General features: G+C 39.3%; 1 protein-coding gene across 12 annotated transcripts in view; it reads right to left on the reverse strand.

The window, feature by feature from the left end:
• Positions 1 to 17,379, reverse strand: part of PRLR (prolactin receptor) — a 156,651-nt gene that overhangs the window by 21,079 nt on the left and 118,193 nt on the right. For 9 of the 12 annotated variants that reach the window (XM_039347884.1, XM_039347875.1, XM_039347883.1 and 6 more), the window contains 5 exons: positions 12,876 to 13,025; positions 9,941 to 10,051; positions 5,470 to 5,602; positions 3,511 to 3,680; positions 2,837 to 2,994 (listed from right to left, as the gene is read on the reverse strand). In XM_039347884.1, coding sequence (XP_039203818.1) covers positions 2,837 to 2,994; positions 3,511 to 3,680; positions 5,470 to 5,602; positions 9,941 to 10,051; positions 12,876 to 12,954 — 651 coding nt within the window. In that variant the 5' untranslated portion in view covers positions 12,955 to 13,025. Of the gene's footprint in view, positions 1 to 2,836; positions 2,995 to 3,510; positions 3,681 to 5,469; positions 5,603 to 9,940; positions 10,052 to 12,875; positions 13,026 to 13,232; positions 13,340 to 17,379 lie in introns of all 12 variants that reach the window. The other 3 variants (XM_039347881.1, XM_039347880.1, XM_039347887.1) reach the window with 2 other exon arrangements.

Consider the following 17,379-nt stretch of genomic DNA (forward strand, 5'->3'; position numbering starts at 1 on the left):
TCCCAACAACTTTCTGCCTAACTGACTTGCTCTAACTCAGTGGTTCTCAACCTTTTTAATGTCGCAACCCCCAACCGGTTGTAAGTCGAGAACTACTCAACCGGTCGTAAGTCAAGGACTACTCAACTGATGCAGCACCGTTTGCAGAATGAGACTTTTGGCAGGCTCAGCAGGGCAGAGACAGCCTGGACAATTCCTATTGACTTTTGAAAGCCAATAGAATTAGACTCTATTCAAGAGAGTCTATTCTATTGGCTTTCAAAAGCCAATAGAATAAAAGGGAGTAGCACAGCTAAGGAAAAGGGGAAAAAAATGGTGGACTGTGTTGTTTGGCGACCCCCGTGAAATGGTCGTTCGACCCCAAATGGGGTCCCGACCCACAGGTTGAGAACCACTGCTCTAACTGATGAAGCTGGTTGGATGAGCAGCAAAAGGTCTCAAACTAACAAAAAAATTAGTCCAGGTGCCATGATCCATCCTTCAGATACTCTTGCAAAGACATTCCTGCGCTGTGTTAGGCAGGAGAAAATCCAATGCCGCCTCTTTTCTGAGGACCATCCAATATTATTTCTGGGATAAATCTTTGTATCCATCTCACAGCTCACACTGAATAATTGCTTTTTTTGGTGCTTGTTCAAGAAAAAAATTTAATGTGCCTTCTGGTATTTTAATTGGAGAAACGTCTATTTCAGTGGTGGCGAACCTATGGCATGCATGCCAGAGGTGGCACTCGGAGCCCTCTCTGTGGGCACGCGCACCGTTGCCCCGGCCCCGCCTTTCCCCGCAACCCCCTCCTCACAAGCAGCCTGCCTGGAGGAGAGGCTCCCCCAGGCGCGGCCCATGCAGAGCAGCGCAGCCAAACACATGGTAGACAGGCAGCAAGAGCAAGACTCCGCCCTCGCACCCCATCACGGGCAGATGAGGCTGCAGGGGTGCAGCAGCCATGGCGCTGCAAGGCTGCCTGGGCAATCTGTGGTGAGTGGCCCTGTGGGTGGACGGAGCAGGGGGCACAGTGGGGAGAGGCCGGGGGGGGGCAGGATGGTTTTTGGGCATTCGGTCTCTAAAAGGTTTGCCATCACTGGTCTATTTACTTGGAATTCTCAGAAACATTTTTCATTTGTTTATTCTTCATCTAAGGGACTTGCTTCTTTATTGCCAGCATGATAATACCACAAGAGTTGTTCACTCACTTAAAATGGCTGCTCTATGAAAACCTTTACGTAAAAGATAATGAAGATGCTGGCCTCACATTCTATAGCCTTTCCTGAAGTGAAATATATTCACTCATACAATATGTATTCTGTAGCCCTTTTTCATTTTGCTTAAGCATCAACCTACGCTTAGGAAATCTACTTATATGTAGGGTGCCCACTGAGCAGGTAGATTCTACCTATAGTAATCTTACATTGGTTACTATCTATTGGAGCTTTTTAAACAAGACAAGAATTGGAATTTTCTAAAAAAAAAAAAATGTGCTCCTTGGGCTCTGCTGCTATTTATAGCTATTTTTGACAAAGGGTGCAGGGGTGATAGTGAGTGACTGCAGGCCTAGGACTCCATATAGTCTTGAGTTAAACTTATATAGCCCTTAATCTAACTGCATTAGCCTTCAGAAACAGATCATTTCACAAGCCAAAGACCAACATACTCTTCTGAACCTTATAAACAAATATTGGAAGAGAATATCTGTAGCTCTGTGTTGAACTGTGGACTCCTTGGTGCTCTCTAAGCTTGGTTATTTGCTTGCAGACATTTCATTACCACATTGGGTAATATCCTCAGGGCTAGAAGAGAGTGGGATTTGTTTTCTCATCTGTATACAGTAGCTTGCCCTGTCAACGTTGGTGCTGACAATTTGCTTTCTCCTTGATAGTTCCTTGATTAGGCTTCAATACTGTGCTTTATTCCTTAGCCATGATCCCTCTCCAGCTGCATCATGCTCTGGAAATGAATGAAATCCATGTTTCACTGAGAAGAGTTAGGCTGCACTAAAGACGTATTAGTCCTCAGATGTCAGTGATGGAGGTCAGTTCCTGGAAGGCTGTCTGACAGCAAGCCAGATGATTTGTCTACCTAGCCAATATTGCTGGTCTATTGACTAGTGTTGGACCATAAGAAATGCTGAGCGCAAAAGAATTGAGGCCTTTGAACTATGGTGCTGAAGAAGACTCCTGCGAGTCCCCTGGACAGCAAGGCAATCAAACCGGTCAGTCCTAGAGGAGATCAACCCTGACTGCTCTTTAGAAGGCCAGATCCTGAAGTTGAAACTCAAGTACTTTGGCCACCTAATGGGAAGGAAGGACTCACTGAGAAGAGCCTAATGCTGGGAAAGATTGAGGGCAATAGAAGAAGGGGACGACAGAGAATGAGGTGGCTGGATGGAGTCACTGAAGCAGTAGGCATGAGCTGAAATGGACTCCAGAAGATAGTAGAGGACAGGAAGGCCTGGAGGAACGTTGTCCATGGGGTCGTGATGGATCAGACACGGCTTCGCAACTAACAACAGCAACATTGACTAGTGTGCTTTCTAAAGTTTCAGGTGATGCACTCTGTTCCCTGATTCCATTACCTTGAGAAACTGGACTCTGAGTTCAGGCCTTCCGCGAACCAATGATATATTCTGCCCTGTCCTGCAGCCCGGTCCTTCCTACCTACTTTATTTTTCTTGTATACAGTATTCGAATGTAAAGATATGTAAAGAATCAAGCTCTACTTTGTGGTTTAAGCACAATCTCTGAATTGGGGAAATTTATTTATTAAATTTATAAGGACAGCTGACCTTTCTTTTTCTTTTTTCTTTGCTAACTTCACTAGCAAAGATATGCAAGTTTCTTACCTCCCATTCTTTTCCTTCTGCAGACTTCAGTCGCAATTCATAATTACATAGTGCTGAATCACTGATCCATGGAGGTGCTGACCACTTTATCCACATATACATTATTCCATTTACCATTTTGACTTCCAAAGAGAGATTCATGGGAGGGGTTGGCCTAACTATGCAAAAGAAAATTCACATGTGAGTATTTTTACTGCTCTTGCTGAGAATTCCTCCTTTTACGTTTCTCCATGTCAGCTTTTCTCCATGTCTGGGAATTGAGTCCAATCTGGAAGACACCCGGCTCCAATAGTTTCAAAACAAAAGATGTAAGGTACATAATGAGTAGTAGTTTAGCTAAGCCAGTATTATCCATCTTTGCAGCATTTCATCTTGAGAATCTGGTTACCTGACAACTCTTTTAACTATGATATCAAGATTCAAATCGGGATCTTAAAACCCATGAAACTTATGCTTTCAACTGAGCCATCGATCTTGTGAATGAGATCATCTCACCCTGATATTATTTTTCTTCTTGACTTTCAACAGAACTGATGACTAATATTGCTGGCCTCCTCTATCTACACTGAGATTAGTTTTGAGAAAATCATAATGTTGAAATATTATGCCATCTTCTCTCTTTCTAATTACAGAGCAAAATAAAAGATTGAGTTTCATTTGGCTTCTGCTCTTACCCATTTCTTTTACGTCCACATAATGGGGATGAGATAAGTTACTTCCTGCATCATTGGTAGCTTTTACACTGATGTTGTATGTTTGCCACCGCCTGGTGATTCTTTGATTAAAGTAACAGGAATTGGGGCCAGCAGATAGGTAATCTGGACAGTCATGGATCTCTTCTTCACTGAAATATGAGCATGTAAAGCCATAGTTAACACAGAATTGTTTATATTTATCAAAAATAAATAAGCACATACTTAAATTACCTAAAAGATTAACATTAACATTAACTGTTGTAAGTATGCAACATGGAATCAAACTCAGTTGAAATCCTTAGGAATAAATTAAGGTTAGAGCTCTACTGGTCACTTAAACACCATTCAAAGGCAGTAAGTCAACCTGGTAGTTTCCAGATCTCTTAGGAGGCCAGCTGAAAATTTCAGGAACAGCAATCTTAACATATAGGGAGGGCCAGACTTGGAAAAACTACGGTAGTCCTTGACTTACAACAGTTCATTTAGTAACCATTCAAAATTATGAAAAATGTGGTTTATGTTCATGTTTCACATTCATGACTATCGCAGCACAGTCACGTGATCAAAATTCAAATGCTTGGCAACTGACTTATATTTATGACAGTTTCAGTGTCCTGGAGTCATACAATCCCTTTTTACGACCTTCTGACAAGTAAAGCCATTGGGAAAGCCATATTCACTGAACAACAGTGTTACTAACTTAGCAACTGCAGTGATTCATTTAACAATTGTGGCAAGAAAAGTCGTAAAATGGGGCAAAATTCACTTAACAACTGTCTCATTTAGCAACAGAAATTTGGGCTCAAATGCAGTCATAGGTTGAGGACTACCTATACAATAGTCATTTGTCCTTCACCCTCACCCTAATCTTAAAACTACCAGATCTGGGCGGTAACAATTCACATGGTCACTTAGTTTTTCAGTTGTCCTGTACATTTCTCAGTAGAAAACATTTTGATCATTATTATATATTTGGTCATTATTATATCTATAGGGCTTATTAGTGCTTTGTTGAGTTTTTACAAGCTTATGCTTCAGTTTTCAGGGTTGGATCTAGCCAACTCATCTTATGTTATCCTTTTTTTTCTAATTGCCTTCCATTTTTTCAAGTCACAGAGTGTTCTCTAACGACTGTTGCGTTTGCATTATGTTTCTAAAAGATTTAAACATTAGCTTCATGACTAGTGTTTTGAAAGAGAAGTCTAGCATTAATTCACCTATTATTGAATAATTTATTCTTCTAAAGCAGGGGTCTTCAAACTTGGCCCTTTATGACTTGTGGACTTCAACTCCCAGAATTCCTCAGCCAGGCACACTGACTGAGGAATTCTGGGAGTTGAAGTCCACAAGTCATAAAAGGCCCAAGTTTGAAGACCCTTGTTCTAAAGTATTCTTAACAATTTTCTCCAACATCACATCAAAGGCATCCATTTTTTTTCAACCTTTCAGATGATCCATTGTTTAGAGTTAATTGGGAAAGCTATACCCTTGACAATACATAACTTTGATGTGTAAATTATGCCTCTGTGGCTTGTTCAAGTAATTGAGAGCCCTGGTGGCACAGTGGTTAGAATGCAATATTGCAGGCTAATTCTGCTGACTGCTGACTGCCAGTAGTTCGGCAGTTCAAGTCTCACCAGCTCAAGGTTGACTCAGCTTTCCATCTTTCCGAAGTCAGTAAAATGGGACCAAATTGTTGGGGCCAATATGCTGACTCTGTAAAACTGCTTAGAGAGGGCTGTTAAGCACTGTGAAACAGTACATAAGTCTAAGTGCTATTGCTATAGTTTAAAAATTATGGCTTAGACTTGTATGTTTACAGGCATTAATTTACTTTATACATCTTGTTCTTAAGGGTAATCTACCTCTACTGAATCTATGTGAAAAACAAAATACATAAAAGTTATTGTCCTCCTCCACTTTCCCATATACTCTTACCCAATGGTGTTGTAGAACAAAGTATAATTTGTAGGAAGACCACCATCTGAATTAGGTTCCCATCGACAAGTAAATGTTTCATTTCCTTGGGACAGGCAACTTACTATTCTAGGTTTCCCAGGAGGAGATTGTCCTGGAGAATTGGAATAATGAAATCACTTATTGTTAGCACAGTGGTTGCAAGCCTAGGATATGGATTTGAATTTGCTTCTGTTGCCACAGTGTTCATAATAGTTTATTTCTACCTTGATTTTCTCTCCCCAAAAACTAATAACATCATACAGAAATCCGTATCACACTGCTAAAATACAAATATAAATGAGTACTAAAACTATAATAAAGCTACGGAGTTTCAAATTCAATACTTAAGAGAAAAAACACAATTAAAACCAAGATTTGGTAAAGATGAAATCAAGGAACAAAGATATCATCTACATTTTAGTCAATAATATGCATATCTGTTGCAAGCAACCAACAGCTACTACCATATAATACACTTTTGGAATAGGCATTTGCAAGGTTTCAGCCTCACTAGCCTCAAGTCTTACAGCTGTTAAAGAACTGGACTTAATCATGGCCAAGACCTCAGACCAGGGGTCTCCTCCTGGCTGAGGAATTCTGGGAGTTGAAGTCCACAAGTCTTAAAGTTGCCAAGTTTGGAGCCCCCTGCCTCAGACTCTGACTTTGAAGAAGCTGCTCCAGCTGTACCAGTGCAATGTTAGTGCCAGGACAGACCAAGCCAGAAATCACCTGAGGCTGATCAAACACAGGCACCATCTGAACAGCTGAAGCAATCAGATGATATGATACTTGGCAAGTAAAGCTGAGACCAGAGCAAAGATGCTCAATGAGGCTCCCTGCCAAGCAAGGGGGAAACCTGATTTAATGGCAGCCCTCATCCAAGTTTCTTTGTTGGAAACAATTGTTTGATTGCCTGATGATTTGCGTGTACTCTGCTTATGAAACTGGCTGACAAATCTGACTTGGCTGTCTGAACTTTGGACTGGATTTTGACTACTCTTCAGTGTATTCCTATTGAAGGTGAAATCACCCAGGCAAGCTTTCTTTCACAGAAAAATTGTTGATTTACATTTCTTCCTTTGACTGCTGTTATCTGCTCAGCTTTGATCTGATCCAGAGTAAGAGCCTTCTCAAGTTAGCCTTTGAGAATATTCATGTCTGAAGACAGAGCATCAGAAAAACAGAAGTATGTAGGAGAGCTTGGCTCTGTCAAGAAACAGCTGGTCTGATAAAGCTACTTGGCAGTATCCTGATGAGAGAAGCCAACTCTCAATTTTTGTAATATCACTGGAACAAAGCCAGTCTATGAATGATTCTGTGGCTTTTATCTTAGAACTCCTAGCTGCAAAGACCTTACATGGAACCGACTCATTTTGTCTTCTGACTTTCTTTCTCTTTTTTTACATTGCCTTTCTGTGAGTCAACTGGGATTATTAGAATTTTGAGATAAACCTACTAGAGTTACTATAACCTTAACCCAGATAAGCTTTCCAGTCTGTGAGGCTAAACCAATATCTTGTGAAACTTCAGATGAAATGGCTACCAGGACAAAAGCATGCCAATCATCAAATGTTTTAAAGCTACCCTGGCTAATTTGGCAGTCTATAAATGTGGCATATATGACACAAACCAAAGTTTCAGCAATGTATATTTTAAGCTCTGGCAAAGAAAGAGAAGATGGCAGCACAACTTTACTGTGACAAATTAGAATATTCAGTGTAAAAAAGCACAGCTGGTGCTTTCTCGGTAGGCTGTTATTTGTATAACAGATGAATCAGCAGACATTAGAAGAACAAATGCCAAATCTTTACTGCAGTTGCCAAGGCTATTTTTCCAACTGCCTGGCTTCTCTGGTTATACAACAACAAATAAAGACTATTTTGTTGTCTCATTTTAGTATTTTGCCAGATTTCTAAAGTTTAAGCTTCCCTTAATCAGACGATTTTCAGATGTGCTGGACAATAAACCACCATCTCTCAACAGCAGGGCTTCCCAGTCAAATAGGGCATTCATGCAAGAAGCCTTTAGTTTTGGAACATATGCTAAATTTAGCTAACATTCCTTTTACTCACAAAGTTTATCTGCTGTTTATTAACTGTTATGCCAATAGCTGAATTCCGTTATATACTCAAGATGGACAGTATTTAATATTTATTTGCTATGTATATGTAGGGGTGTGGGTCTATACATATGTTGTACATAGTATGTTTTAGGTGTGTGTCATGTATGTGTTTCACTTTGAGAGCGGGCAACTAAATTTCATTTTTGATGCGTGCCATTGTGCCCACAGTAAAAAAATGACAATAAAGGTTATCTTATCTTATCTTATCTTATCTTATCTTATCTTATCTTATCTTATCTTATCTTATCTTACATATGTATGCATGTACAAAGTAAGCTAAAGATATGAAGGAAATTTACATTTAAACATTTTAAAAACATTTAAAGGTAGGCCTGTTTTATTGTTATAGATCATTTTTGCTAATAGCTTATGATAATCCAGTGAGATTACTAGTAACAGTTTAAATTTTTCACTTTTTCTATGGTGCTTTGTTTAAATGAGATCTGTATCCAAACTCTTGGTGTCTATAATTATCATTTCAGTTCCATGATTTGGAAGAAAACACAATCAAGATGGCCCTGTTTCCCATCTTTTTATTGATGACTTTTTATTGATTTTTTTTTCTAGTCCCAATTCATGTAGCTACCCAAAGGAAGGGGGCTAATGTTTATTTAGTGTTTATTGTTGCTCCTTCTGTTCTTAGTGCTATGTCCAAAGCAAACAATGTGTGAAAAAAGGAAAACAGTAGAAGACCACTGCTTAAAACATGGACATTATTGGGCATCTAATCATGGCTAAGAATGGTATGACCAAAAGTCAGAAATGATGGATGCCACCTCCAGCCCCTGGAACCAACTTTGGGGAAATATGGTCTAGACACTTTTTTAATTAATGCAACTTGAGTATTTTGATGCTTCAAAGCTATATAACCATATTAGAAAAACATTGAAAGCACAGTATGAAATATAGTAACAAATAAAAATACAATATAAAAGCAATGAAAACATAACTGTATCGTAAATGAACATATTAACATGTCAAAAATACCAGAATTAAAATGTTTTGGCATTAGAAAAAAAAAATAATGTAAGGAATGCCTTATTGGGGTAGGATATTCCAGAAGTAAGGAGATGGCATCAAGAAGGGTGATCTAAAGTATACTTATTGCACTTCTGCATAAAACAGCATCCAGAGCATGGTCTCAATCTTGGCAACATTAAGATATGTGGACTTCAACTCCCAGAACTCCCCAGTAAGTATAGTTGGTTGAGAAATTCTGGGAGTTGAAGTCCAACCATCCTGAAACTACCAAGGTTGAGAAACAGGGCATGGGTAGGAGTTGATGACTCAGTTATAGTTTCTATGGAACAGATTGAGTTTTCTTCAGTGGGGTGGCAGATATGCAGGCTTTAATACAGCGGTTCTCAACCTGTGGGTCACGACCCCATTTGGGGTCGAACGACCATTTCACGGGGGTCGCCAAACAACGTAGTCCGCCATTTTTCCCCCTTTTCCTTAGCTGTGCTACTCCCTCTTATTCTATTGGCTTTTAAAAGCCAATAGAATAGACTCTATTCAAGAGACTCTATTCTACTGGCATTCGAAAGCCAATAGAATCTATTGGCTTTCGAAAGCCAATAGAATAGACTTACCTTACCTCCCTGCCGTGCGGTGGCCATGGTAAGGCCAGCGGGGCAGCGGCAGGGGCAGGGAGGGTTGCTGCAGCGCGTGGGGCCCAGCGGGTGCCTTACCTCCCTTGGGCTGGGCCAGCTGGTGGCCCAGCCGGTGGTCACCCTGCGCCCTCGCTGCCAGGTGCCATGGCCGCCCAGGAGCACCTGGGCCTGCCTGCTGCCACACCGAATGTGTGGTGGCCAAGGTAAGGCTAGTGTGGCAGCGGCAGGCGCAGGGAGGGTTGCTGGTGCGCATGGGGCCCAGCGGGTGGCTTACCTTCCTTGAGCTGGGCCAGCTGGTGGCCCCGCTGGTGGTTGGCCTGCACCGTCGCTGCCGCTTGCCAGCTACGCCTCGGCCGGTGCAGGGGGCGGCACCACGCATGTGCGGTGCTCCCGGGCCGAGGCAGTTGCTGGGCGACAGGCTGTGTGCACCCTTGGCCTGGCCAGCGTGCGCTCCAGCCGCAGGAGAGGAGGCGGAGTGTGCGCGCCTCCTCCTGCCCTGCCCGCAGGGAAATACAGGTAGTCCTCGACTTACGACCACATGGTTGGGTGTCATGGCATTAGGAAGGTTGAGAACCACTGCTTTAATATAATATAATATGCAGGCTTTAAGGTGGGAAGATACCAACTGAATGCTAGAAAAACATGTTAAACATTAAGAACTATTAACGGTAGAGCTAATTATCGTGTATAATGGCAAGAAAGACTGAGCACTCACCATCGACAAGCCATATATTGAGATATGGTAACAGAACAAATGCTTCTAGTATTGATTGCCACAGCTTCATGCCTCTGACCACTTTCACCTCCAGGAAGAAATTGGAATTCACTGGGAAATGAGATAAGACATAATTGTTTATGATGCATGTTCCATGGCACATCTTTTCAAAGTATTCTTTTCAGATAATTTAAAGGATTGATTAAGCATTTGACAAAATTTTCAATGGGATTTCAGTAGAAAAAATGGTATGATATGGGCTGGACTCTCTACCATTAGCTAGACACAGAGCTGATTGAACAATCATAGCCACTGAGTTTTTTTCACTAGTACCATATCCCACTTGAGGGCACTGTCAAGCAGTCAACCATGTACTGCTGAATTTATTCATAAATAATATGTGGAGTTAGAAGATATGTTTATCAAATCTGTGTATTGTGAGGAAACAAACATCTTAGCAGGCACTATCATGATACAGAAGGAGCTGGATAAGTTGGAGCAAGATGAATTCCAGCAGAGACAAATGCAAACTCCTTCATTTGAGTAGGGAAAAACACATTAAAGGTATGAATATAGGATTGTTGAAGATGCTAAAAGCATATCAGCAACTAATTAGAGTAGAAGTATGTGTGATGTAAAAAAAAATTTAGTGGGAGTCTGAAAACAACAAAAAAAAGATATATTTTACAGATCTACATTATGTCCATTGTAGGAATATGAAAGACAGTAGACACATACAGAACAACAGAAATCGAGTCTACTCCAAGCTCTGAATTTTGTGTTTACTCTTAGACTTCTCTAGATTAGCATCACTTCTTTTTCAAAACATTCTCGCCTTTCTTACACAGCAAATAGACTGGAGTTTCTCAAAGCAGCTGTAAAACTGGGCTGACCTCAATTTCTGCATCAAATTACGGTATTATAGCAAGGGACACACACACAGAGAGAGAGAGAGAGAGAGAGAGAGAGAGAGAGAGAGAGAGAGAGAGAGAGAGAGAGAGGGAGGGAGGGAGGGAGGGTGGGAGGGAGGGAGGGAGGGAGGGAAGGAGAAAAAGAGAGAGAGAGTATCTCCAAGCATGGGTCTTGCAAACTAGGCTGTTTGGTTCTGGTGTAAGAAAATATTTTTCCATTTAAATTGCTTTAATTAGAAGGAGGCTAATCTGACAATAGAAATACACAGGAGCAGAGAGGTCTGGTGATTATATTTATGTTCATATTAGGGTTCCAACACTGATTTTCACTCTGTAATTATTTTTTAAAAGCAGACTTTCCCAAACTGTTTTTCTTTTATCTGAGCACTTAGAGATTTGTGTTTTCAGTTGCTAATTACTTCTTTGCTTTCAAATTTGCTTACATCAGGGGTGTCAAACTGCTGGCCCGCGGGGCGGTTTCATCATACCGGAGCTGTGCCCACTCCATTGCCAGCAACGGCGAAAAAGCTCCGATACGTTGCGTGACATCATGTGACATCACGAGTTTGACATGTCTGGCTTACATGCTCCTGAACAATTTATTAGAAATTTTCCAACATTGTTTCTATTCCGCCTTTCAATATTTTACATAATAATTTTATTTTTTAATGTGCCTTAACTTTTTTAAGTCACTTTCCTGATTTAAAATAAATCCCATTTAAAAGGAATAAAGTCCTCCATTCTCCTACTTCCAGCTAATTCTCTTTTATTCCTTCTCAAAGATTGTCAGTTCTTTCCTGTCATTGTCCTGGATTAGACATTATATAAGCTTTAAAATACTTAAATATGACCTGTTGAATAAGCCAATATGAACTAGAGTCACACATTAGATTAAACCATTCAATAAAATTTTCATATTACAATAGATCCATACTGTACACTTAACTAAAAGCTGATGAATCACAATGTATAAATCTAGCAATTCTCTTGTTCCTTCCTTAAAGTTAGTATGTCTCATGACATATAAAAGACCAGGATGTCAACCACATGGTTGTAGCTACCATCTTGACTTTTCTAACTGTCCTTGAGGATGCCTCTGGATAGCGCAAGCTTTGCCTCATCTTGCTCAGTTATTAGAATATCACTGGTTCTTGGTAGCTCCCTTTGTTAAACTTTATTTGGATGTTAAAAATTCAGGCAAACAGAAAGTCTATTCAGTTAGACTCAATGACTGATTCCTTGCCATCAAGTCATTGTTAACTGCTAGAGACCACATAGACATATTTTCTCCATGACTATTTGTCCCCAATCTGGTCCTTCAGTTCCTCCAATGGTGTCCCCATTGTAACTGAGTCCGTCCATCTTGTCGCTGGTAATTTTCTTCTTCTCTTTCCTCCCACCTTTCCAGCATTAGAGCCTTTGCCAGAGGTCTGTCTATAATGTGCTATATGATAAGCCTGATCCTTTCTGCTTCAAGTGAGAACTGGGTTGACTTGCTTGATGATTCCTTTCTTTGTTTTCTTGGCTGTCTATGGTATTCTCAGGAATCTTCTCCAACACCAATTTTCAAGAGCATCAATCCTCTTCCTAACTTACTTCAAAATCCAACTTTCATTTCCATAAAGTCTCATATGAAATATTATTGATTGCATGATTCTGATCTTTGTAGATATGGACTCATCATGACATTTGAATAACTTTTCAAAGGTCTTCCTGGCTGCTCTATCAATGCTAGTCTGCAGAGTAATTCTTGAATGCTTGTTGATGGTTGATCCTAAAAGGAAGAAGCTAGCCACTATCAAGACATCTTCATTGTCAATGAATGTCTATTCAGGTAGAAGAGGTCACCACAATTCTTAATAATTTCAATCTTGTTTTATGGAACAATGCAACCAATTTGCAATCTAGTATTGGCAGAAAATGAAACTGGGGCCATTAGAAATTGGTAAAGCATGCTTGGATTGATTTTTGTTTCCTTAATAAACAATACATTTGAGAAAATACATCCCAACCACTCTGCTCACCAAAATAAATCTGATGCAACTTCTCCAGTCTTTGTTCATTGGCAGGAAGCAGTGACAACTGGTAGGAAACTGGGCACATTTATCAGAGAAAGGACACACAAAACATAAACATTTGCAAGGAGGCAACTGAAGAACCATGGCTTCTCATTTCTGAAAACAAAACAAATCAAAGTCAATTTTTTTGTAACCCGAGACATAAGACATAGTACCCACACTGATCAATGTAGTACCAGCACACTACAAATAATCTTAGCCCCAGAACCAAAACATTTTGCAATCACTTCTCTCTCTATAGGACATTCATAATAAAGTGATAACAAATCAATTGACTAATGATTTACTGTCTTTTTGCTTTACCTGTTCCAGTCTAGACTATAGCTCAGGGATTTCTTCCTGGATTTCCATAAATGTGCCATCAAGAACTTTGCTTAGATCTTTTTCAGACCAGCCAGGCCAGGTATATGCTGCAAAAATGTTCAAAATCATCTTCAGGCTGAACATTAATATAATTTTTATGTTAAAAAGGGGAGGAACAGGTAACCTGTGGGCCCTCATCTAATTTCAAAAATGTAAAGAAGTCATTTTAGCATTGAAAAATACACTTTTAATATGTAGGACAGAGGTAGATTGCTTGTCAGTCTTCAGATGCTGCCAGTTCTATTCAACTTGGGGATGAAAGAGAATGGAAGCTGCAGTCCAACATTTGGAAAAGTAAGTGGTGTCCAATTGTTTCAGAAATTCTCTTGTTGGAGTGCGCTTGAGTGCGCTCTGCTAGGGAGTAGAAAATTATGCAAATAATGGTAACATGAGATGTAATGAAAGCCAATGTCTTATAGTAGTTAAAGTGCTGGGAAGTGGGGGACACAGAAAATAATCCATCTTCAGGCACACAGAAATTCACCTGCGGCTTTGAGTTGGTTACTCTCTTAATTCAACCTTTCACACCAGTTGTGGTTGATAGGAAAAATAGGAGGGAGCCCTAGGTTTGCCACGGTGAGCTCCTGAATAAAAGCTCCAATATAAATCTAGTGAATCAAAACAAAGTTCACAAAGAACTAGAATAAAGATTCAGCCTACATCATTCTGACTGAAAATATTTGTAGGAAAAGAAGTCTGAGGTTTTCTTCTGAGGGCCAACACACTGGACCTGGTTGCAATTCTATGGCTTTCCTAAGGAATTGTGCAGCCATCCAAAATATTTATTTACTTGGAGTGTTTTCAAGTAAACTGGTTTCAGAAAGCATTATTTCTTAGACTTAGTCAAATAAAGAATGCTGCAGCAGACTCAAAAATCACATGGCCAATTATTTATTTTCTACAGTTTGTTTTCCTCTTCTGTCAAAATAAATCTAATTTCTCCTAAATGAGAATCAAATAAAAAAAACATGAAGCTTTTATGGAAATGATTCCAAAATTTCTCTTAAATGAGAATCAGATAAAATAGATGTGTTTTTATGGAAATGATTAAGCAGGACTATTTTCTTTCAGAAAACCAGAAATTGTGCTTAGGGGTAAACTTCTCCTTCGGCTGCATAAGCTTATTAGAATACCAAACGTTACCACCAGTTACCATCTTGCCAAATGAAAATATTCTCCAGTTTTGTTTGAAAAAATATCCTCCAATTTTTATCATCTTGTTTTTCAGCAAAAATTGTTTTTAAATTCATTTTTTGCTGTTCAGTATTCTAGTATCTTCAAATAGAATAAACATTTTATCCCGCAATTGAGAAATTATGGTTTAGTACTAACCGGGTTACCAGATTTGATCTATAGGAATCCAGATGACCACTTGATGGAAGCAAGAGACTTTCAGTATCTCTTTACTGCAATCAAGGACTGTCTAGATTTTTGGAACACAAAAGAGCTTCCAAATTTCACCTTGATAGGTGCTGTGCTATTGTGATATGGGTCTTTGAGGAAACCTAATCAGGTTGCATAAGCCAACGCAACCCTGAACTGCATCCACAGAGGGATAGTATCAAGATCAAGGAAAGTAATAGTACCGCTTTACACTGCATTGGTGAGATCACATTTGGAGACCACAAAAAAGATGCTGAGGCTCTAGAAAGAGTACAGAGAAGAGCAACAGATTATAAGGGGTCTGGAGACTGATCTTATTAACAGCTAATGGAACTAAATATGTTTAGCTTAACAAAAAGAAGACTGGAGGGGGGGAGACATGATAACAGTCTTTCTATATTTGAAAGACTGCTATCATGTCTCTCCCCCAGTCTTCTTTCTGTTAAGCTAAACATATTTAGTTCCATTAGCTGTTAATTTAAAAGACTGCCATAGGGAAGAAGGTGTCAATTTATTCTCCATAGCATCTGACAAGAAGTAATTGGTGGAAGCTCGTCAAAAGGAGATGCAACCTGGAAATAAGGGGGAATTTCCTGGCAGTGAGAACTACTAATCAGTGGAACAGCTTGTCTCCTAGAGTTCCGGGTGTTCCATCACTTGGAGGTTTCAAGAAAAGACTGGACAATTATTTGTCTGAGATGGCATCAGGAATCCTGCTTTGGAAGGGGTTGGACTAGAAGACTCCAAGGTCCCTTCCAACCCTGTTGTACACAAATGAGTAAATGTTGTAAAACTGTCCAGATAACTCTTGTTTAACATCCATCATAGTCAAAAGCACAGAGTAAAGGACAAATCCAGACTGGCTCAGGAATTCTGGGAATTGAAGTCCACAAGTCATAAAAGGGCCAAGGTTGCCTACCCCTGATCTAGAGTGTAGGATACAGAATGAATTATTCTATATTTCAAGGTAGGCCTTTAGTTTTAATTTTCAGAAAATAGCAGATGTCTGTGGTCTAGGTCTCTGGCAATTACTTAGCACACTGTGTAATCTGTAAACCATGGTCAGAAGCTCAAAAGTTAAAGTTAATTTTGGTTTATGCACATCTTCTACCATTCCTTAAGTGCTCCCACAAAAGCCTGGAGGGGTTTTTTTTGTCCTGGAGTGACCCCAATAGGTTGCTGATGGTGTGTGTGTGTGTATGTTGTGTGCATTTTGCATCAGAACAGACATGTCAAACTCGCAATGTCACGTGACTTCGCGCAACGTATTGGAGCTTTTTCGCCATTGCCGGCAATGGGGTGGGCGCAGCTCCGGTATGATGAAACCTGCCCATGGGCCAGCAGTTTGACACCTCTGCATCTGAACTCAGGCAAATAATAAATTCTTAGAACCTCATCCAATAACAATTCCCATAATTCTTTGTGAAGAACTATGAGATAAATAATAGTTTACAGGATACATTTGCCTTGGATCTCTCATTATTCTATCCATAGATAGAGAAGAAAGAAGAAACCCTAACCTTTAACATAATTACAGTACTTCAAAATACAATTGTAGTACTACATGCTTACTAGGAAATAAGTTCTACCAAATCCAGTGATCGTATTTCCGTGTAAATAATGGTAAAACGAAAACTAAGTTTTATTTTAACTTATTTATAAGCATGGATGCCTATAACTTTGCTTCAAGGAATTGGAGAGTAAGAGAAAGGCTTGGCAAGAAGATGATTAAGTATAAACAAGCAAGGAACATTATCCATTTTTCTTAAAATGGCAATAAATTAAGGTTAAAAATACTTCTTGCTTGAATGCTGTTATGTAATTAAATGTAAAATATACTTGCCAGGATGCTAGTTTAAAGCAGAAATGCTTCTTTCTAGTAGTATAACACTGAATAAAAATCATCAATATGGTGAATAAGAGGGTTATAAAGCAGTTTAAATTTAATTTACAAAAATTGCTCTGAAGACTAAAACATAAAACTGCAGCTTTTCATGATGCACTTGTTATTGCATTGTAATAATTGTAACAAACTACAATTGTCATTGTAATTTTGCAGTGATTAATTACAGCTACCAAATCTGGTAAAGGTCTACATATAGTTTGTAAACAGACATAGAAAACACAGCAATGGTCATAGAATTAGGAGAAATATAACCACAATTTATATTCCAGAATAAAAAAGGGGCAGCGTAAAAAGTGCTCAAATTAGCATAATAATAACAAATAATAATAATAATAATAATAATAAATCCCCATCTTACAAGCTAGCAAGATGTTGCAATCTAGATTTCAACAATAATAAAATAAGACTTGATAGATATACTGGATTCAGAAGACAGATGTGCATCCAGTGGAAAATGGAAAAGGCAAGGATGTTCCTAAGTATAGAATGGCTTTTGACTATGGTGACCATAACAAAATTTTATAAATATCCCTTAAAAAGAGTAGTGTACCCGGGCTACCTCATCTGCCAATTAAAGATTGTCTTATGACCAGGAAGTAACTGTTAGAAAGAAATATGACATAACTAAATGTTTAAAAAAATAGGAAAGGAATGCATCCAAGTTATATTTTGTCACCTCCTGTTGAAGGTGAAAGATAATAGTGGTGATGGCTGAATGGTAAAAAAAAAGAAAATACAGAACAACAGAATAACAGAATAACAGAGTTGGAAGGGATCTTGGATGTCTTCTAGTCCAAC

The sequence above is a fragment of the Crotalus tigris genome, unplaced genomic scaffold (assembly GCF_016545835.1).
Source record: "Crotalus tigris isolate CLP2741 ecotype Arizona unplaced genomic scaffold, ASM1654583v1 scf7180000018103.2265978, whole genome shotgun sequence".
Classification (NCBI taxonomy): domain Eukaryota; kingdom Metazoa; phylum Chordata; class Lepidosauria; order Squamata; family Viperidae; genus Crotalus; species Crotalus tigris.